Below are 23,501 nucleotides of genomic sequence, written 5' to 3'. Positions count from 1 at the left end.
GTTTTTGGTGGAATCTTTAGGGTTTTCTATATATAGTATCATGTAATCTGCAAATAGTGAAAGTTTTACTTCTTTCTTACCAATTTGGATGCCTTTTATTTCTTTCTCTTAATCTGATTGTTGTGGCTAAGATTTCTAGTACTATGCTGAATAAAAGTGGTGATGGTGAGAAAGGAAATCCTCATGTTGTTCCTGACCTCAGGGGAAAAGCTCTGTTTTTCCCCATTGAATATGATGTTAGCTGTGGGTTTTTCATATAAGACCTGTATTATGGTGAGGTATGTTCCCTCTAAACCTGCTTTGCTGATGGTTTTTGTCATGAATGGATGTTGTACCTTGTCAAGTGCTTTTTCTTCAGATATTGAAAAGATCTCACATTGATTGATTTGCAAATATTGAACCCTCCAGCATCTCAGGAGTAAATTCTGATTATGGTGAATGATTTTTTAAATATATTGTTGAATTCAGTTTGCTAATATTTTGTTGAGGATTTTTGCATCTATGCTCATCAGAGTAGTTGGCCTGTAGTTCTCTGTTTTAGTGGTGTCTTTATCTGGTTTTGGAATCAGGATAATGCTAGCCTCATACAATGAATTCGGAACCTTTCCTTCCTCTTCTACTTTTTGGAATAGTTTAAGAACAGGGTGAACTCTTCTTTAAATGTTTGGTAGAATTCACCTGTGAAGCTGTCTGGTCCTGGACTTTTTTGTTTGTTGGGAGTTTGTTGATTACTGATTCAGTTTCTTTGCTGGTATTGGTTTGTTCAAATTTTCTGTTTCTTCCTGCTTCAGTTTTGGTAGATTATATGTTTATAGGAATTTATCCATTTTTTCTAGGTTGCCCAATTTGTTAGCATATAATTTTTCATAATATTCTCTTATAATCCTTTGTATTTCTGTGGTGTCGGTCATTTCTTTTTTCATTTCTGATTTTATTTGAGTTCTCTCTCTCTCTCTCTCTCTCTCTCTCTCTCTCTCTCTCTCTCTCTTTTATGAATCTCACCAATATTTTATCAATTTTGTTGGTCTTTTCCAGGAACCAGCTCCTGGTTTCATTGATCTCTCCTATTGTATTTTTAGTTTCTATTTTGTTTATTTCTGCTCTAATCTTTATTTTATCCTTCCTTCTGCTGGTTTTAGATTTTTTTTGTTATTCTTTTTTTAAAGATCCTTTAAATGTAAGGTTAGATTGTTTATTTGAGATTTTTCTTGCTTCTTGAGGTAGGCCTGTTTTGCTATAAACTTCCCTCTTAGAACCACTTTTGCTGCACCCCAAAGATTTTGGATCATTGTATTTTCATTTGTCTTCATGTATTTGTAAGTTTCCTCTTTGATTTCTTGGTTGACTCATTCATTAGTAGCATGTTATATAATCTCTATGTATTTGTGTTCTTTCTAGATTTTTTCCTTGGGGTTGATTTCTAGTTTTATATGTAGCATTGTCAGAAAAGATGCATGATACCTCTTCACTCATTTTGAATTTGTTGAGACTTGTTTGTGGTCTAACATGATATATTCTGGAGAATATTTTATGTGCACTTGAAAAGAATGTATATTCTGCTGTTTTAGGATGGAATGTTCTGAGTATGTCTGTTAGGTCCATCTGGTACAGCATGTCATTCAAGCCACTGTTTTCTTGTTGATTTTCTATTTGGATGGTCTGTCCGATTTCACTGGAGTGTTAAAGTCTCCTACTATTATTGTATTACTACTGATTACTTCCTTTAAGTTGTGGGCTTCTTTATTTATTTGGGTGTGCCATGGTGGGTGCATAAATATTTACAATTGCTATATCTTGTTGGATTGTTCCCTTTATGATTATGGAGTGTCCTTCTTTGTCTCTTGTTATTGTATTTACTTTAAAGTCTATTTTGTCTGATGTAAGTATTGCTACCCTAGCTTTCCCTTGAAATCTATTTGCATGATACATGTTTCTCTGTCCCCCTCAATTTTAATCTGCAGGTATCTTTAGGTCTGAAATGAGTCTCTTCTAGACAGCATCTAGATGAGTCTTGATTTTTTATCCATTCTGTCACTGCATGCTTTTTGATTGGAGAGTTTAGTTCATTTACATTTGAGGTAGTTATTGATAGGTGTGTACTTCTTGCAAATTTGTTGCTTGTTTTACAGTTGTTTTTGTAGATCTTTTCTGTTCCTTTCTTGTTCTCTTCTCTCATGGTTTGCTGTCTTTCTTTAGTGATATACTTGGATTCATTTTATTTTTTTACATGTCTATTACCAGTTTCTTGATTTGTGGTTACCATTAGGTTTATATATAACATCTTGTGCATATAATAGTCTGTATTAAGCTGATGGTCACTTAAGTTTGAACTAATTCTAAAAGTACCAAAATTTTCTCCTCTCCCCTCCATGTTTTAGGTATATAGTGTCATACTTTACATATTTGTATTTTGTGAAACCCTTGACTGGTTTTTATAGATGTACTTGATTTTACTGCTTTTGTGCTTCCTACTTTTCTTACTTCTGCTTATGGTCTTTCCTTTCCATTTGAAGAGTCCCCTTTAACATTTCTTGTAAGGCTGGTTTGGTGGTGATATATTCCTTTAAATTTCATTTGTCCTGAAACTCTATCTCTCCTTCTATTCTGAATGATAGATAAAGCCCTTCTGGATAGAGTATTGTTTATTGCAGGTTTTTTTCTTTCAGCACTTTGAATATATCATGCCACTCCCCTGTGTCCTGCAAAGTTTCTGCCGAAAAATCAGCTGATAGTTTTATGGGCTTTCTGTTGTACGTATTGTTTTCTTTTCTCTTGCTGCTTTTAAAATTCTCTGTATCATTAATTTTTGCCATTTTAATTACTGTGTATCTTGGTGTGGACCTCCCTGGGTTGATTTTGTTGGGGGCTGTCTGTGCCTCTGGATCTGGATTTATGTGTCTTCCCCCTGATTAGGGAAATTTTTAGCTATTATTTCTTCAAATAAATTTCCTGCCCCCTTTCTCTCCTTCTTCTGGGATCCATATAATGCAAACGTTATACTTGAAGATATCACTGAGTTCCCTTAATCTATTCTCATTCTTTATTCATTTTTCTTTCTCTTGTTTAGCTTGATTGTTTTCCATTACTCTGTCTTCCAGGTTACTGATTTGTACTTCTCTTTTCTCTATTCTACTATTTATTCTCTCTAGTGTAGTTTTAATTTCAGTTATTGAGTTCTTCCTCTCTGACTGGTTCTTTTTTTGTGTGTTTTCTGGTTTTTTGTTGACAGTCTCACTGAGATCTTCCACTCTTTTCTCAAGTTCAATGAGTATCTTTCTGACCATTACTTTAAATCCTCTATCAGGCATATTGCTTATCTCCATTTCATTTCTCTCTCTTTGTCCTGTTCTTTCATTTGGGGATTATTCCTCTGATTCCTCAGTTTGCCTAACTCTCCATGTTTATATCTATGTGTTAGGAAAGTCAGCAACATCAAGTCAGCCATGGCAAGTAGTGGCCTTATCAAGAAGAGATAAGGAAATCTCTTATTTCCCATGGGAGGGAAATGGCACCTGCCAGCTCTTTTGTTCTTGGAGAAGTCTCCCAAAGATCCTTGGCCCTCCAGCATACACTCTGAGATTAATAGATAAGTCTTCCTGTATGCCCCAGGCATTTTTTCAAACTGCTGCTTTTATGCTATATCTCAGCAGGGCTATTTGTTGTGCTCTTTATTGGAAGGGACTTAATTTTCTCTTGCCCTCCAGCTCTCCCAGAGCCAAGCTGTTCATCTGTAAAGTTCTAGGTGGTAAGCCCCACTGATTATAAAAACTCCAGATATTAGCTCCCTTTGGTTCTCAAAGCCAGTGTTACGAGGCTTTGTCTTCCCAGTACAGGTCCCTGTGACTGGGGTGCCTGGTATGGGGTCTGCTCCTCTCCCTTCTCTGTTCTTGTGATGTCCTTCCTTCCCATGGACAGTCTCCTGAGTCAGCTTGGCTCCCAACTGTGTTTCTACCTGATGTGGTCTCTTCTGTATGTTTACTTGTGGAGTCTGTTCTGCCAGTCTTTGAATCATTTTCAGGGTTGTTTACACTGATGTGATTGTTATCTAGTTGTATCCATGGAACAAGGTGACTTTAGGATCCTCTGACTCTGCCATCTTTTCTGGAAGTCCCCTATACTCATTTCATTCTGAAAATGACTTGAAGTAGCATATAAAGATATGAGCAGTTTTTCACGATAATATAATGCAAGTAACTGGGAAGGAAGAGAAGATGAGGATAGGAGAGAAAAAGATTAAACCAGGAGTAAATTTAGTATCCCAAGGAGATGTCACAATATCTTTTTAGAAAGATGGGTCATCAGATTTTTTTCCAGCTTTCTGGCAGCCATCAGAAATAAGGAATTAAAAATCCATATACATGAATTACAATATCCGTGTTTTAGGGAAAAGGAAGAAAGAAAAACTACTTTGTTCGATATAAGAATAGTTTATTGAGACCTGCAAGAAATTTCTTTTGTGTTTCTATAGAGAGGACCGTATGAAATTGTGAAATATCCTTTACTTCTCTACAGTAAATATAATAGTTATTTCATAGGGGTTAAAAAAATTTTTTAATGTTTATTTTTGAGAGAGAGAGAGAGAGTGCAAGTAGGGGGAGGGTCAGAGAGAGAGGGAGACACAGAATCTGAAGCGGGCTCTAGGCTCTGAGCTGTCAGCACAGAGCCCAACGCGGGGCTCAAACCCACAAACGGTGAGATCAGATCTGAAGTCGGACACCCAACCAACTGAGCCACCTCGGCTCCCTATTTTATAGGTTTAATTTAGCCATTCCTTGCTGTAACTGCATAGCAAAAGAATTTTGTCTAGTTTCCTAAAGGTACTTATACAAACAGCTAAAATGCAGTCCCAGACACACAGCTTCCTGATGATCTAGTCTATTCCAAGATTAATATTTAGAGTATCTGGATTAGAGGAGTGAATAAAGAATATATTTAGTGCATAAAAATGTTTTTGTTTTAAAACAAAAAAATGCTTTTCTTTTTTGTTTAAAAAATAAAGTTATATGCACATCTATGTCACTAAATTCTGCATATCACTCAGTTCTACGTGTTTGATTAGAAAAACAGCACTCCCAACTCTGATTCTCCTCCTCCCAAGACACTTTGCTTTCAACTGTCTTATTATTTTGGTGTTTTCTCGGTATCTAAATGTCATGCTGGTAATGCATCTTGAGTTTTAATTCTTTGTATTAGCTATTGACTGTCTTTTATGCTAACGGGGATTTATTTAGGTCTCTTTCCTCTCTCTACTTCCATGGTACATATGCACATTTTCAGTATACAGCCCGTTTTCCATTCTACTGATGTAATTTGCATTCTGGTTAATTCAGTATTCAGTGTTTACATTTTTTTTTAATTTTTTTTTAACGTTTTATTTATTTTTGAGACAGGGAGAGACAGAGCATGAACAGGGGAAGGTCAGAGAGAGGGAGACACAGAATCTGAAACAGGCTCCAGGCTCTAAGCTGTCAGCACAGAGCCCGATGTGGGGCTCGAATTCACGGACCGCGAGATCATGACCTGAGCTGAAGTCGGCCACTTAACCGACTGAGCCACCCAGGCGCCCCAGTGTTTACATTTTTATGACTACAAATAAGAGCTGAGATATGTTACTTTTATTTTCCTCAGCATGTTTTTTCCCCCTTAGAGTTAATAGCTGTATTTTTGTTGTTGTTACTAGTTTTCTTTCTATTTATCAATATAATTTACCTCTAGGTTTACTGCCATTTATCCACATATCCTCTTAAGGTGTTTATTCCTATCAATTTTGCATTTATGAAGAAAATTCTGGAGTTTTTTTTCTCGCTCTTACATGAACCAGTTGCTGTGCACTCCTAGTTTTCATCCTAGGATATCTCCCTTCACCTGTTTCTTGTATTAGATCTCCTGTTTTTTGTATTCCAGGTCTTCCTTGTCTTGGTTTTGTGTCTTCATTTTGTTGGAAGAAATCATTTCCAACAAATGATTTGTTGGAAGCTCCCTAACAAAAGATACAGGGGAGGTAAATTTATTGAAAATGTCTTTTTATCTCTCATACTTGATTGATAGTTTGGCTGGCTATAGAATTCTAAGCTGAAAATAATTCCCCTTGTTGGAATTCCCATGTTGGAAGAAATCATTTCCAACAAATGATTTGTTGGTAGCTCCCTAAGAAAAGATACAGGGGAGGTAAATTTATTGAAAATGTCTTTTTATCTCTCATACTTGATTGATAGTTTGGCTGGCTATAGAATTCTAAGCTGAAAATAATTCCCCTTCAAAATTGTGAAGACATTGGTCTATTGCCTTTTATATTACAGTGTGGTTCAGGAGTCTAATGTTCTGATTGCTGATCCTTTATCTATAATCTATTTCTTTATCTCCTTTTTGTCTCTCTCATTTCTTTTTGGAAATGTATAGAGTTTTTAGTCATGTATTCTGAAATTTCATGATAATGTACTTTGATGTGGATCTATTTTTATTCATCATTTTCTCTAGTCCTTTAAATCCAAGAAGTCATACTCATCAATTTTGGGAGATTCTTTTGAATTCAGTTTTACCATTTTCCCCATCCTTTTTCTCTGTTGTCTTTTTTTCTGAAAAGCCTGTTATTTAGATGTAGGACCTTCTGGATTGGTTCTATAATTTTCCTTTCTATTCTTTTTGCTATACTTTGGGAAGGCTTTCTCACTTTTATCCTTAGAACCTTATATTGAGGTTTTCATTTTTATGATCATGTTCCTAATTTCTAAGTATTTCTTTTTTTTTTTTCTTGTCACATAGATAGATGTTCTTAACTTATTTCTCCAAGAATAGGGGTGGTAATTTTGTTCTTTGATGTTTTCTTATAATGAATTTTTCTTTATTTTTTATTTCTGCTCTAATGTTTCTAATTTCCAATATTCTCTGTTAAATCTTCAAGTGTATTATATTCTTCCTCCTGCTAATCTCTTCTGAATTACTTTTCTTTTAGTTCTTTTCATCCCAGACTTAATGATATCCGTTCTTCAGATGGGGGTTAATCCTTGAATTACTCTTCATGTTTAAGGGTAAGGTCTAAAAAGCTTGTGGATGGGGCTTACCAACTGTGAGGTTGGTGATTGCAGGGTGATCTTGCTGAACTTTTTGTGGGTAGTTCCCATGTTGTATCTTTAGTTCCTCTTGGGCTGGTCAGATTTTCTAGAGAAGACTTCTCATTTCCTGCATGGATGGTAAAGGCCTGGGTGCCAGCATTGTCCAAGCTGAGTAGGGGAAAGACTTCAAGCATTCAGAAGGCATACATTGACTCAATCACCCTTGTTTTAGAGCAGTCTTTTTACCTTCAGTTGTGCCTGGTATTTGATGGCCCAGAGACACTTCTTTTACCTTCTCCAAAGAATAACACTCTAGTTGTCTGTTAGAGTTAACAAAAGGTATGGAACTAAGAGGAGTATTTAGGGATGTAATTGTTTTTTAAGCAGCTTTCATCTAATTCTCCTTATTTCAGCCACCACCTTCTCCCTACCCCCATCACTATCTTTTCCAGAGGTACCTGGTGCTGTTAATTCCTGAGCCTTTTGAAGATTCTACAGAGTAAGTTCCATTGGTTCTTGGCTTTCCTTACTGCCAGCTTAAGATTTGGCTTTCCCAGATCTGTTAAGTCAGTTACCACTTATGCATCTGCTTTTCAGCTTCCAAAATTAATTTTGTTGTTGCTGACTCCTCTCTTGTTCTCCCTGTTCTTGTGTTTTATGCTTATAAAATGATGCCTTTATTGTACCTTTAATGATGTTTCTAAGAGTGGGTGAAAGAGACATGTGTTCAATGCACCCTTTTAGCCCAGATGTCCTGACATTATTTCTTACTACCAAGCTTTTAAAGAGTACTGGGGATAAATAATTTGAAGATATATCTGGAATGTAGGTAGAGAGTTTTGTTAATTAAAGGCAAGTCCACCATCATTATATGACCATCATCATTATTACCATCACCACCATAACCATCATCACTACCACCATTAATTTCGTCAGTTGATTCTCATAATCTAATGAGAATTACTATAAGGAAGGTAAGGGAAATTTTATAGATAAGGGAAATTAAGGCTTAGAGGGTGTGAGGAATGTGCACAGGGTCACACAACCTATGTGGGCGGGATGTTGGACCCTCAAAGCCTAAGTACTCTTATTAATCCCTGGGCCTGGGCATCACTGCCTTCTTTTCATAGTCAACATTAGCTAAGCTAGAGTTAAGGTTGATATCCATGTAAGAAAGTTTAAAAGCCTAAGCAGGGCACAGGGCTAAATAGAAAGTCAGTCCATCTTTACATTTCTTGTTCTGGGGAGGTACCACCCATAAAGAAACTGTAGGTCCTCTAGGTCTGTCCTATGTCCAGGTTGTAGATCTAGAATCAACTGGGGACCTCAGGAGCAGGAGGCTGGGGTACAAGTTGCAGGAATGGTCAGGCCCTATAGCCTTGATGGCAGCTCTATGGGGTGATTCCCACCAGCCTGGCTGCCTATATTTCACCATTTTAGAGATTAATGTTGCAAATATATGTCAGTGAACCTGTTAGGTGCTGATAGTCTGTCGTGGTGTCTGACTGACTTAGCAGAGAGCTGCTGATGACTTACAGCTGGGTGAATGAGATGTGATGAATCACCCTGTTACTTTCCCTTTGGTTAAAGCTGAAGGAATTGAAGAATCTGCAGCAGCAATACTTACAGATTAACCAAGAAATCACTGAGTTACGTCCACTGAAGGCTCAACTTCAGGAGTATCAAGATAAGACAAAAAATTTTCAGATTATGCAAGAAGAGCTAAGGCAGGAAAATCTCTCCTGGCAACATGAGCTGCATCAGCTCAGGTATGATAATCCCTGCTTTTTGACTCTTTTTCTTTTAGTTTTCTTTTTTTTTTTTTTTTTAGCTTTTTATTATAAAATATAGTTTTATAAGAAGTTACAAAAATAGTAGAGAGCTCCTGTATACCTTTCACCCAGTTTCCTCTAATGGTAATATCTTACATTACTATAGTATACCCAAATTAGGAAATGACATGGGTGTGAGTCATAGACCTTTTTCAGATTTCATCAATTTTATGTTCACTTACATATGTATGTGTGTGGTATGTGTGCATAGTTCTGTGCAACTTTATCATATGTGTAAATAAACGTAATCATCACTGAAAATAGTCACTTCCTCGCCCTCCTATGCCAATATCCTACTCTGGCAACCACTAATCTGTTCTCCACCTCTATCATTTTGCCATTTTGAGAATTTTTTAAAAGTTTTTATTTAAATTCCAGTTAGTTAACATACATCATTTTAAGTGGAATCCTACGGTATGTTACCTTTTGAAATTAGCTTTATTCACATATCATAAATGCCTTTGAGGTCCATCAACATTGTTCGTGTATCAATAGTTCATTCTTTTTATTGATGAATAGTATTCCATGGTATGAATATACTGCTTTAACCATTCACACGTGAGTGTTGCTTCTCATTTTTATGTGTTATTAATAAAGCTGCTATAACCATTTGTGTATAGGTTTTTATGTGGAAAATAAGTTTTCATTTCTCTGAGATGTTTGTCCAGGAGTGCAAATGCTAGGTTGTATGGTAAGTGTCTGTTTAGTTTTTTAAGAAATTATAAAACTATATTCCAGAATGACTGTACTATTTTATATTCCTAGCAGCAATATATGAATGATCTAGTTTCAATATTGAATGCTGTATTCTTGTCAGCATTTGATATTGTGACTGTATCGTAGTTTTTTAGTAGATACGCCATGGTATCCCAGTGTGGTTTTAATTTGCATAATGGCTAATAATGTTGAAAATTTTTTTGTTGCTTGTTTGACATGCATATGTCCTTTTTAATGAAATGTTTGTTCATGTGTTCTGTCCATTTTTTATTTGGGTTGTTAATTTTTTTTTACTCTTGAGTTTTGAGCATTCTTTATATGTTCTAGGTACAAGTTCCTTATCAGATACGTGGCTTGCAAATATTTTCTCCTAGTCTGCAGCTTATCTTCTCATTCTTCTCAATGTCTTTTTAATTTTGATGAAATCCAATTTAATGATTATTTTTCTCTATTTGCAAATTCAGTAATTTCAGTTCTAGCTTCATATTCACTGATTCTTGATTTTTTTTCTTCATCACTTCTATTCTGTTGTTGAGCCCATTGAGTTATTAGCTTTTATTTTGGATATTATATTTTTAAGTTCTAAGATTTCTTTTCAGTCTTCTTTGTATCTTCTATTTCTTTGCTAAGGTTTTCTCTTTTTTTAAGTGAAGTATAATTGACATACAATGTTACATTAGTTTCAGCTGTACAACATAGTGATTCAACAATTATATAAATTATGCAGTGCTCACTGTGATAAGTGTAGTTACCATCTGTCACCATACAAAGTTATTACAATATTATTGATTATATTTCCTATGCTGAACTTTTCATTCCTGTGACTTATTTGTTTTATAACTGGTAGTTTCTGCCTCTTAATCCTCTCACCTATTTTGCCATCCCTCCTCCACCCCCTCTGCTCTGGCAATCACTGGTTTGTTCTCTGTATTTATGAGTCCATTTCTTTGTTTGTTGTTTTTCAGATTCCACATATAAGTGAAATCATATGGTGTTTGTCTCATTTTCTGTCTGACTTACTTCATTTAGCATAATACCCTCTAGGTCCATCCATGTTGTTGTGAATGACAAAATTTCCTTCTCTTTTTAGTTCAGTAATATTCCTGTGTGTGTGTGTGTGTGTGTGTATACCAGATCTTCTTTACCCATTCATCTGTCAGTGGACACTTGAGTTGCTTCTATATCTTTGCAGTTGTAAATAATGCTGCAGTAAACATAAGGATGCATATATCTTTTTGAATTAGTGTTTTGTTTACTTTTGGAAAATACCCAGAAGTGGAGTTACTGGGTTGTATGGTATTCTATTTTTAATTTGTTGAGGAACCTTCATACTGTTTCATATAGTGGCTGTACCAGTTTATATTCCCAGTAACAGTAATTGAAGTTTCCTTTTTCTCCACATCCTCACCAATACTTAACTATTTCTTGTCTTTATGATAATAGCCATTCTGACTGCTGTGAGGTGATACCTTATTGTGGTTTTGATTTGCCTTTCTCTGAAGATTATGATGCTGAGCATCTTTTCATGTGTCTGTTGCCCATCTGAATATTGTCTTTGGAGAAATGGGAAGCATTCTGTATTTTCATTTGTTTCCAGTGTGTTAGTAATTGCTTGTCTAAGCATTTTTGTGGTGGCTGCTTTAAAATCCTTATATAATTCTATAGATTTAATTCAACATCTGTGTCATTTCAGTGTTGTAATCTGTTAATTTTCTTTTCTCAGACAAGTCATAACTTCCCTGGTTCTTAGTATGATGAGTGATTTTCAGTTGTATCTTGAACATTTTGGAGGTGATATGACTCTCAATCTTACTTAAATTCTCTGCTTTAGTAGGCTTCCACTGCTAGATGGAGGGTGCAGCCCAGTGGGCTGTCTACTCAGCCTTCATTGTTACCCCAGGAGAAGAGGTGCCTTGATACTGCCAGGAAGAGACAGCTGCCCAGGTTCCCCATTTGTACTTCATTGACACTGCACTTGGTGGGGAGCAGTGCATCAGTATTGTTAGGTGAGAATACAAGTCCAAGGTCCATACATGGACTCCATTGATACCATTGGGGGTGGCAGGTTTTGGAGAGAGGCATTTCATTATCATTGGACAGTGGGGGAAAATATAGGTTCCTCACTCAGTCCCTACTGACATTGCAGGAAGGTGGTTGAATAGGTAGACATCTACTCCTCTTGTTACCCCTGGTCCAGAAGTCCAAAGTCCAAACTTTCTGTTGACCTCTTCTGATACTACCTGCACAGGGACAGGGAACCTGTCTCTGATACTACCTCTGCTTTGTTACCTTGTTATGGGTAGAGGTAGATGTCTAGACCCCACATGTTGTTTACATTGACACTATAGTGGGGTGTAGGTGGGGGCAGTCAGAGTCACCTCTTTTCCACTGGGTAGTGGTGATAGTCCAGGGTACTTTGGCCTTTTCTGATACCACCCAGCAAAGAGGGTGAATTACACCTAATTATCTCTAGGCAAAGATATAAGTCTGCTCTTTCCACTAGGATTTTGTTGATTTGGGGTGGAGGGAAGGTGCTGTGGTTTTTCCATGATGTTCACCTAGAATAGAGTGATTACTGTCTTTAATATTTGCCTCACTAGGCTTTTGGCAAGTGGTCTTTTGGCAAGTGGGAACAAACTTTACTTGGTACTCACTGGTGTTTCTAGATTGTTGGATCCTTCTTCACCCAGTTTGGGATATATAAAATTCAAAAAGAAAAACCAGCAAATTCAATGCTGTGTCATTTCTCATGTCCTGGGGTCCCTAGTTGGTCCAATTTCTTCTCTCCATGTTTCTGGGTCTTCCTGTGTTTGTTTTTATACATAATTCCCAGGGTTTTTATCTATACTTAGTGGGGGAAATAAGGAGATATGCATCCACTCCCTCTTGTCTGTATCCAGAAATCCAAGCCCTTTTCTTTTAAAGATGAATAATAGTGTTATATGGTACTATTAGAGCAGAAAAAAATATAATAAGAACTGTACTTCTGGCTGGTTTTTAAATTCAGTGTTTCTAACAAATTTGATCCAAAAAGAAAGGTAAAGAAGAAATGCTTAGCAGTATGTAAAAACAAATCCTGTTGTTGCAACCTCACTGTTGGAACTTTATTGCTGTTTCAAATCCAAAACTTTCAAAGTTTGGTACTAAAAGAAGAATCTCCGTGTTGGAAAGTACTGCTAATCATGCAGCACCTGTTTTGTCTCACCTGCTGCTATCGGCAAGTGAATACAGAGAATACAGGTGGAGTCTAGATTCCTATCCAACTTACAGAGGGGCTACCATCGTGGCAGTTAGCAATATAATAAAAGTATTGTTGGAATGGCCCTAAGGCAGCTCTTAATGTGCAGACACAAAAGATTTGTTTCTTCACCGATCCTAGATAACATACATTTTGCTAACGTGGCATTTCAAAATAAACCTTAAGCCAGCTTTACAGAGCTTTGTAGAACTTGGTAATTTAAATTTTGCCCAGTAAAATTACATCTAAAAGGTTTTCATATTTAACATCTTATTGACTTTCTTGTAAGTGAACATATATATAACCTATTTCATGGAGTTGATAGCCTCTCCAAATAATAAAAGTACACATTTTTAACCAAATGATGATTGCAAAGGTAAAAAAATTGAATTTTTGCTCTCTGGGAACACAAATTTCTTCTGTTTATTCTTTCTGGAGTTGAATCTCAAGAGAAAAAATGAATTGCTCCGTTTCAGCTTTATCTCCCCCCACTCATTCCCTGCCCAGGGAATAGCTACCCTGAGTTTATTCTGTTAGAGTCTTTTAGAATCAGTGCATTATCAAGAGATCAGGATCTCGGTGTGTCTTTTTCCAAATGCATAGTAAAACTGACCTTTGAATTTAGGGATCTCCAAAGATGATTGGAACCATATGGGAGACATCAAGTTGATGCTCCCATATTATCTCCAGGTCACCTGGAACTACAAATATATTAAGTGTCCAGTTACCAGTATAAACTTAAGAGCTGCAAAGCTCTAAAGGCTTATTTTCTGTAGACACCTCTTCCCTTTTAAATTTCCTGAAAGGGCATCCTAAAAGGATACTTTCCTTATAGAGTTGAATCTTAGAGAAGAGAAAAAAATGATTTCTGGTCTGTTGATTTTTTTGCCCCCTCATTGTGTCCCCATGTACCTTTCTCTTAGCCTTTCTCTCTTGACCTTCCACAGTTGAGCAATTTTGAAGAAAAGTAAAATTATATCTCAAGTGAATGTGAGTAAATTGGGGGGAGGAAAGGAAGATATTTTACTTCACATTTAGAAGGAAGAAGAAAATGAAGACACAGGTTTGATTCCCTGACTTTAGGACCAGGTTTTTTTAGCTGAATATCTTCAGGGCTCTCTGTCGTTTGCTCTTGATATACTTGGGGGAAATTAGCTTTTCAAATATGAAAAGGCTGGAACATCTTGTTTAAACCTCTGTTAGCCTCAGGGTTGGCTTATTAGGAGAGCCTGGATTTATACCATGACCTTTCTCTTCCCCTTGTAGCTATTGGTTTGCTCATTCTGCTCTGGTTCCTGTGCTCTCTTACATAAGGGGTAAGTGAGGTATAACCCTGTAATGGCTGAGTTACATGAATAATCGGCTTTGTTTCTTAGGCCCTATTCTCCTTTGAGCGTCTCTTTCCATGCCATCACCACCTTCCAGAAAAATGGCAGCTTGAAGCTTTTTATGGAAGATTATGGTCTTTCTTCTGCATTACGCTCTTAAATTGTTCTCTCTCATTTTTTCACAAATATCAAAGAAAGTGTTGAAAGTTCTTGTGCCTTTTACATATAGTGACCTTGTAATAAAATTTCATTTTAGTTTCTAAGTTTTGGCTCTGCCTATTTGAAAACATTTTGACTGTATTCCAACTCACTTCTTAGCAAAGCAGTATTATTTCATAACAGGTATTTGCCATTTAGAAAAGAAGGGACCATTGTACCTTTTTTCTAAAGTGAAAGACAAAAAAAAGTCAGATTCAATTCAAACAAAATCTTGTATTATTGGGACAAATAGAGACATGGGCATTATTTAAAGTGAAGAGACACTGAAGAAATTTGATTACAATTCTAATGAGTTCTTCTAGACAGTACAGAGAGAAGTAGAACTAAAGAATATGACAGAGATGCAGTTTTTGCTAGTACTACAAAAAATTAGCTGGGATCAGAAAGAAGCCTTCCTCTTGGCTAAGTTTAGGGAATAAAAATATCAGCAGCTCATATTTGTTGGGCGATTATGATGTGGCAGGCTCTGTGTCTGGTGCATGGCATACAGTGTCTCATTCAATCCTCAGAATAATCTTCAGGAATAGATATGTATTCCCATTTCACCAGTGAAACTCAGAGAGATTAAGAAACTTTACTCAGGGTCTGATGCCTAGTTTATGACAGAGCCAGCATTTGAACCCAGTTCCTACAAGACTCTACAGTTGTATTTTTGTCACTATAACATTAGACTGCATCTGGCACTACCTTTCCGAAGAGTTACAGTAGTTTCCCATTGCTTATAAAGTAAGCTTTATTTAGCATGCACTCAGTGCCCCACATGATCCAACCTCACTTCTCCATCCTCATTTCCTACCCTATCCACTTTACATGCTACTCCACTTCCAAATTCAGTGCGTGTGTGTGTGTGTGTGTGTGTGTGTGTGTGTGTGTTCATTTTTGTGCCTTTTGTTCAGTATGTTCCTGGAACGTTTTTCTATAAAATCATCGTTGGTCTTGCCAGTTGAAATTATTTTATTAGTTCAGCTTCATCATCTTGCTGTACAGTTCAATTTATAATATAAATTTCAATTGGTTACATATTTACTACATCTCTACAGCCCATGCTACTGTTTTGAATATGTAATTATTCATCTTTGTCTCACAAGTATTTTTTGCCTATGATCATTTCATGTGTTTTGTAGGGTGGAGAAGAGCTCCTGGGAAGCCCAGGAGAAGAGAATGAAGGAACAGTACCTTATGGCTATCTCAGATAAAGATCAGCAGCTCAGTCATCTGCAGAATCTTATAAGGGAATTGAGATCTCCTTCCTCCCATACTGAGGCCCTCAAAGTACAGTACCAAAGACAGGTGAGTAATTTCAGTGCTGATTGCTACTTAGAGATAACCACCACCCAGGAAGAATCAGCTTCCTGCAAGCCAAGTGCCCATCTACCACTCTTGGACAAGCTGTCTTGTGACCTCCTATGAAGTGGACAGAATTTACTGAGGGAAGGAATTAAGCATGAACAGCATTGGGAGGGAATTTCATCAGTGTTTGTATCCTGGCAGGCATCCCCAGAGACATTGGCATCCCTAGATGGATCACAAAATCTAGTTTATGAGACAGAACTTCTTAGGACTCAGCTCAATGACAGCTTAAAGGAAATTCACCAAAAGGAATTGAGAATTCAGCAACTAAACAGTAAGGTAAGTGTTTCCTACTAGACTAAAATTCAATTTCTTATTTCCATGACCAGAAGCAAGGTCGTATGTAGGAACTGATTAAGCCTGGGTTTTAGCTATAGCATATCTTAGGGCGCAGAAGATTTACCTTTCTTGGAGCCTGGGTTGCTCCCCGCAAAGCACAGATACGGGACCATATCCACTTCCTCATCCTTGGAGTGTCCTTGGGAATGATTGGTGAAATCTATTCAATAAGAATAAAAAAAAAAAAAATCCAACTCTTTTAGGAAGGCTTATTCCCCAGCATTCTCTCCCCATCTGTATCCCTTGTTAGTAATATTGAGGTAACTCCCCACAAATCCTCCAACACCTTCCTCTCTGTTTCCCATCAATGTGCAACAGGAAAATGTCTCCAGGAGGAAGCTTTTCAGATGTGATTAGATAGCAGGGATAGAGGTGAGAGGGCTGCTCTTTGTTCCACTCCATTTGTAGGCTTCTTCACTGGTGTCTAACATTCTGGAACTAAAGAAGCCAGATTTTCCCCCAAACCCCAGCCATGCCATTCTAGACACTCTAAGGAAGCATGCTGGAGTAGATAGGATGTATTTCTGTAGGGAAGAGCCACTTTGCCATCTGGTCCCTAGAGCCAATCTCGCCAAGGCAAGATTTTTTTTTTTTTTAATGTTTTTTTAACGTTTATTCAGTTTTGAAAGAGAATGAGACAGAGCATGAACAGGGGAAGGGCAGAGAGAGAGAGGGAGACACAGAATCTGAAGCAGGCTCCAGGCTCCGAGCTGTCAGCACAGAGCCTGACGCGGGGCTAGAACCCACGAACTGTGAGATCATGACCTGAGCTGAAGTTGGACGCCCAATTGACCGAGCCACCCAGGTACCCCTCGCCAAGGCAAGATTATTCTTGGAAGAAAATTATTCTTGGAAGCCTTTTTACATCTGTGTCTTCTCTCCTCATTCATTCTCTGGCTTTTCTTCCTCCTTCACCTACCTCTCCTTCCCCACCTTCTTATGAATCATTATATTCCTGTTGCTTTCTGACTTCAAATATTCTCTGGTGGCAACTCCCTAGTTCTGACTTCTTCAGAGGAACCCAGCTAGGTAGTTTATGTTAGAACTAGAAGGGATTTAAGAGGTCATTTAGACTGTAGAGTACAAAGATTGGCTTTGAGGAAAGCTGTGAATGTCCAAAAAGTATATACAAAATGGTGTGTGTGTGTGTGTGTGTGTGTGTGTGTGTGTGTGTGTGTAAGTTTCTCATCATGAGAACTCATCAGTTCACCAAGGGATCTATGATCCAAAAATGGTAAAGATTGGTAAGCTGTATTATAGATGAGGAAACTAAGGCCCAGAGGTATTAAGTAATTTACCTAAAGTGTTAGGAGGAGGTCATTCTGAGATAAATATGATAATAGTATGTGGAAAAGCACAGTACCTAGCTTATGTAGAAGGTAGTTATTAAATGTTAAATTCAACTAATTGACATCAAAGTATCAGATGCTGATAATGCTATTAACTTTGGCAGACAAATTTGCATTTTAAAAAATAGGTTTGTTGATCCAAATGAATGAGTAAAACTATAGGGCTTTTATTGGGGTAATTGTCTGGGAGTGGTTATTTTTTCTTATAAAGTAAGTTTATTAAATTTATTTATTTTGCAGGGGGCAGTGGTAGAGGGGCAGAGAGAGAGGGAGCGAGGGAGAGACAGAAACCCAAGCAGGCTCCACACTGTCAGTGCAGAGCTCGATGCAGGGCTCAAACTCACGAACCATGACCTGAGCTGAAGTCAAAAGTCAGATGTTCAACTGACTGAGCCACCCAGGTGCCCCTGTCTGGGTGTTTTCAAGGGGGCTCCAGAGCAGCTCCTATCCAGTTCCCCTTTTTTCCATAAACTAGATTCCATCTCAGCCTTGTTACATTTGCTGCCCTGAAAATCACTCTAAATCATTTTGAGCATTTGTCTTTCTAGGACAGTATTTTAAACTGCCATTCAGGGCTATTAGTAAATGATGAGGTCATTTTAGTGGGTAGCAACTAAAAAATTTTTAATGTAAACTTTTTTTTAATGTTTATTTTTGAGAGAGAGAGAGAGAGAGAGAGCGCGAGCGCACACGGGGGAGGGGCAGAGAGAGGGACAGAGGATCCGAAGCAGGCTCCATGCTGACAACAGCTAGCCCAGTGCAGGGCTTGAACTCCCTAACCAAAAGATCATGACCTGAGCTGAAGTCTGATGCTCAACCAACTGAGCCACCCAGGCGCCCCTAATGTTAATGTTTTATTGAGTAAAGATACAAAAAAGCATACAAACCATAAATTCAACATGGCATATTTTCACAAGGTGAAGACACCTGTATAGCCAGCACCCAGATCAACAATCAGAACATACCAGAACCCTAGAAATCCCTTGTGTCCTTTTCTGTTCATGACCACCCCCTTCTTAGAACTACAGGTGCATGGAATCATATCTTCTCTCTTATGTTGCTTCATTTATTTTGTGAGATTCATCCTGTTGTATATAGTGTGATTTTTCCTTCTCATACTGTACAGTATTGCATTGTAGGCTTATACCATGGTTTCTCTGTTCTGCTGTTTAAAGGACTTTTGGGTTTTTCCAGTTTAGGGCTATTAGAAGCAGTGCAAATAGTGTTTTGTAAAAAAACACAGTAAAAAAGATTGGAAATATGTATGTATTATGTAATATATATAATAAAGAACATATCTTGTTTTGGGAAACTTTAGCTTCAATTATATATATTTATGTACTGGTTCTGGGTCATAATCACAGTTATGCTTTCTTTAACAACTTTATTGAGATATACTTCATCTACCACTTAAAGAATGAGAAGCACTACTTTGAGTCACTATCATTCTGGGTGAGAAAGAGTACTTCCTTTAGAAATCAACTGTAAAGTATCTCTGTCCCTAGTGTCATTCATTCATTCATCAAGCAAATAACTATTATTTGCCTTCTATGGGCCTGGCCGTATGTTAGGATACACAGTAGTCCCTCATGGAGCATATTATCTGATGAGTTTAGAGCCTCACTCTAGATGGGTCCCAGCTACCTAGGAGAATTTCTTCTTGGGCCCTAGGATGGAGCACAGTAGATGGGCTGTCAGCGTAGAATGGCTGCTCTCCAAGCCACTGCCCTAATTCTTTCCATGGATGCTCAGACTTTATGTATATAATTCTGCCAGCATGGTTGGATGTTTGTATATAATACAAACTTAAAAACATGAGAGGAATGATTATTGGTATAATGTAGTCTAGATCATTCCCTCCTGCATCTGTTTTTATAAGTATAGATATGATGAAGTACAATAGCTTATGAGCTAGAACAGAGGTCAGCAAATTCTGTCAAGGCCCAGATGGTAAATACTTTAGGTCTGTAGGCTATGCCGTCTCTGTTACCACTATTCAGCTCTGCAGTTGTGTCACAAAAGCAGCCGCAGGTGGCACATAAATAGAGTGGTCATGTTCCAATAAAACCTTATTTACAAAAAAAGGCAGTAGACCCTGGAACAAAGTTTGTCAATACCTGAGCTATAGGGATCTGTGTCTAATTCTAGAAAGAATAATGCAAACATTAGGAAAAGTGCTTTATATGAGGATGGCTGGCTAATAAGCAATTAGACTTTTTCAGTGAAGAGGGGTTTTGCTTCCAGTGAGTTTTACAAATCGAAGTTTTCTCCTTCAGATTTGTGAAGGAAAAATAAAGTGTTGTATTTTTCAATATTGAGAGGTGTTTGTTTGTTTGTTTTTGTACAGTTTGAGCTGTTCACTGTTGCCAGGAAAATTAATTTTTGTTTGTTAGGAGACTATAATACTCTGTCTCAGAACCCAGTAGTTATCATTGTACCCAGTAGTCATGTCTACCCCTGTCTTCAAATTAGTATTGCTTCTCAAACGTTTATATCCTTTTCTTTGCTCACTTGTCGTACTCCCCCCAAAAAACCATAACCTGGTTCACTTCCCTCACTGAACCCGCAGATGGGATGCCATCATGTAGTAGGGAGACCTTAGACTTGGAATCAAGAACCATACTTGAGTCCTGGTCTGTCATCTATTAGCTACATGTTGTTGGGCATGTCACTGATCGTCTCTTGTTTGTTATTTATGAACGGGGACAGAAATCATTCCTCTACCTCTCTCAAATCAGATGATACTTTAAAAAGTACTTTGTCGGGGTGCCTGGGTGACTCAGTCAGTTGAGTGTCCGACTTCGGCTCAGGTCATGATCTCATGGTTCCTGGGTTTAGGCCCTACATTGGGCTCTGTGCTGACAGCTTGGAGCCTGGAGCCTACTTTGGATTCTGTGTCTGCCTCTCTCTCTGCCCCTGCCCCCTTTGTGCTCTGTCTCTCAAAAAATAAATAGACATTAAAAAAATTAAATTTAAATTAAATAGATGAAAAATAAAATAGAAAATAAAAAAAAAATAAAAATTACTTTGTAAACTTGCTTTTCAGAGGTAAGGTTATTTGTTGTGATTTTTATTTTGGCTATGCAAATATTTTTGTTATACCATGTGGATTTCTTATTCTAGTTTTCTGTGAGTATCAAATGTCCTTCCCATCCAGCCAGAGTATCTCTAGAAGAATTTATCTTCTCTTTGAACATTGAGTCCACTTTTTCACACAAGTACTAACTCAGAATAATTACAAAAGGAATACTCAGGGAAAGATTGAACATGTGTCCAGGTACACTGGTTTCCCTTCGCATAATGCATACAGTCCTATAGCAGGGACTTTGAAGAAGTATCTCTGATTGTTAATATTTCTGGGTATTAATCATAACTAAAACTTGAAACCTGACAAGCCTGCAAGTGAGGAATTAGAATTGTAGTTCCAGGGGATTGAATTCAAGTCATCGTAGGAGCTACAATGGGTAAATTTTTCATTCAATAGAAAAAATAATTTTCTGGTTTTTGACCTGGTAAAAACTGACGTGGGCTGTTCTGTCAGGTGGTGAGCACCCCTGACACTGGACATGTTCAAGGAAAGACTGAATAACTACCTCTTAGGTAGTAAAGGAAGGTCCTGCTTTGAGTGACTGAAATATTTCCACCTGTGAGAGTCTGTGCTCCCAGTATAGTTTCTTACATGTACATAGAAATTTAGGATTTCTTCTGTGTCTCCCACCTACCACCCATGATAATTTCTTTTTCTACCTTCTTGACAACTTGTAACTCTCTGCAGCATTGAAGAATCTGCCCAGTACTGTGGTTGTGTGAATTTTTAGGTGACAGCTCTATCTCTTATCGACTTTTAAGGATTATAGTCATTTGTGAGTTATTTCATCTTGGACCCAACCTGCTATCTTTCTCCTTTACATACCTGCAATAGTTTGTACTATCAGATTGCTTGTGGGTTTCTGCTTTCTGGTTTCCCAGTCAATGTACTAGGCACCACAAATAGTTTCCTACCACTTCTCCAGAATTATTTTCCTTTTTCAGTTGAAAAATTCTGAGTTTTCTCAGTTTGAAGGAACACACAATGCTCTTGTTACTATTATTGAAATAAAGGTCTTGGATTAAAAAAAATTAGATCCTTGAAACTCCAAGAGTCTTCCTAAGGACTGCTTCTTGTGAAACAGTCCTTCCCCTCTCCACTGTTGCAGTTCTCTCAACTACTCGAAGAGAAAAATACCCTTTCAATACAGCTCAGCGATACCAGTCAGAGTCTTCGTGAGAACCAGCAGCACTACACTGACCTTTTTAATCACTGCACAGTCTTGGAGAAGCAGGTCCAGGAGCTGCAAGCGGTGAGCTGGAAGGCGGCGAGAGGCTGGGAAAAGGGTTACAAAATTGAGTGCAAATGGGAAAGCATAAAGAGCAGCATGGGAGAGGCTGGTGCCTCAGGCTAAAGATTAATTAGGTGTGATGGAAGAGAGGAGAGCATTCGCTGAGATGGGAATAAGGCCTAGAAAAATTAAAGAGTGAAGGGATTAGAAGGACAAAGATCAGTGAGATGGTGGGAGAGAAATCAAAAAGTGAGTGGGAAACTGATGACTGAGGCTTTAACTCTGTCACTAAGACTGTGGATTTGGCTTCAAGAAATAAGAAAGCTGTAGGAAGATTTGGCCCTGAGAAACAAAATAGGTGGGGCTGGTGACACAGCCTAGCGGTGTGTACTGTTGAAGCTGGGAGGTAGTGAGAATTAGCATGGAGATGAATAGGACAGGGAAGGAGGAGGTTTGCGAGTAGTCGAACAACGGAAGGATCAGAGTAGCTTTTGGAAAATCCATGAGCCTCCACTAGAAAAAAAGCAGATTTCAGCGGTAAGCCTTTAAAATTTTAAGAAGAGAGATTAAAAAATGATTATCTGGGAGAAAATCTAATCAAGAGTTTCAGGTAGGAGATTAATCTCTTAGAGCAGAAGATTCTCACTTCTGACTCTGTACTTGAAGAGAACGACAAGAGGAGTGTTTTTCTCCAGGGTGTCTCATTCTCTCTGGTGTTCAGTGAGTTCTCATTTTGCCCAAGCGGTTTCTTAAGTGCTTTCATCTCTGAATTACTAAACTTATTCTTCTTCTAGGGGCCACTGAATATAGATGTTGCTCCAGGAGCTCCCCAGGAAAAGAATGGAGCTCACAGGAAGAGTGATCCTGAGGAACTGAGGGAGCCACAGCTCAGGTAGGGGAGCAGCCCTCAACCCTGGTGCACACACTAGTGTACAGAAATGGACAGTCATCTAGATGGAACTGGAGCCCAGAGTATGGGTTTAATATGACTTCTTATCAGCCTCACCGGATTGGTGTGAGGATTAAATTGTACCAACTATAATAACAAATTTGTAAAGTTGAAAGTTTGTCAGGCAATGGGAGCACACCTGCGCGCACACACACACACACCACTAATCCTGTGGTATTCAAATGAAAGATATGCAGTCAATCTCTAAAATCTCTAAGGCATTCTCTGCAACTTATTTCAACAGCTACACTTTTAAAATGTTCTTTTTTTAAAAAAATCTTTTCCCCTTCCTATTTTTTGTTTGTATAAATGTCTATACATTTTCCTGCTTTATAATCTTACGAAGGCTTTGAATCCCTTGTGTCAGCAACTATGTTCTGCACCTACTGATGCTGTTTGATGTCCTTTTATTTTGAAGCTTTTCTGAAGCCCAGCAGCAGCTGTGCAACACTAAACAAGAGATGAGCGAATTGCGGAAGCTGCTGGAAGAAGAACGAGACCAAAGAGTGGCTGCTGAGACTGCCCTTTCTGTGGCTGAGGAGCAGATCCGGCGGTAAAGGACTGAGGGAGATAACCTCTGTTCACTTCTCATCCTTTCTGATACACTGGGTACACTTCAGTGGCCAGACTTGGGAATAATTAGGATCTAATCCCATCTTGAGATGGGTGCTGCAGTGAAGTTTGGGGTCAAGATAAGCTACGTTAGTCTAAGCTTAGCCCTTCCACAGTGTCCTCTTCGGCCCTGATGCAGAATGCAGATGTAGGCAGCTGATCAAGTGCAGCCCGCCTAGGCCCCACACTCTGCCATG

The 23,501-nt window shown here is 38.0% G+C and overlaps 1 protein-coding gene across 11 annotated transcripts in view; it reads left to right on the top strand.

Moving 5' to 3' along the window:
* GOLGB1 (golgin B1) overlaps positions 1-23,501 on the top strand; it is an 89,311-nt gene that overhangs the window by 63,098 nt on the left and 2,712 nt on the right. For 7 of the 11 annotated variants that reach the window (XM_049628248.1, XM_049628247.1, XM_049628245.1 and 4 more), the window contains 6 exons: positions 8,643-8,821; positions 15,511-15,676; positions 15,878-16,015; positions 21,621-21,764; positions 22,538-22,635; positions 23,111-23,245. In XM_049628248.1, the coding sequence (XP_049484205.1) occupies positions 8,643-8,821; positions 15,511-15,676; positions 15,878-16,015; positions 21,621-21,764; positions 22,538-22,635; positions 23,111-23,245 (860 nt within the window). Of the gene's footprint in view, positions 1-7,465; positions 7,552-8,642; positions 8,822-15,510; positions 15,677-15,877; positions 16,016-21,620; positions 21,765-22,537; positions 22,636-23,110; positions 23,246-23,501 lie in introns of those variants that run through there. The other 4 variants (XM_049628246.1, XM_049628251.1, XM_049628249.1 and 1 more) reach the window with 4 other exon arrangements.

The sequence above is a fragment of the Panthera uncia genome, chromosome C2 (genome assembly GCF_023721935.1).
Source record: "Panthera uncia isolate 11264 chromosome C2, Puncia_PCG_1.0, whole genome shotgun sequence".
Lineage (NCBI taxonomy): Eukaryota > Metazoa > Chordata > Mammalia > Carnivora > Felidae > Panthera > Panthera uncia.
Note: the sequence above shows the minus strand (reverse complement) of the source record. Positions and strands in the feature narration are given on the sequence as shown.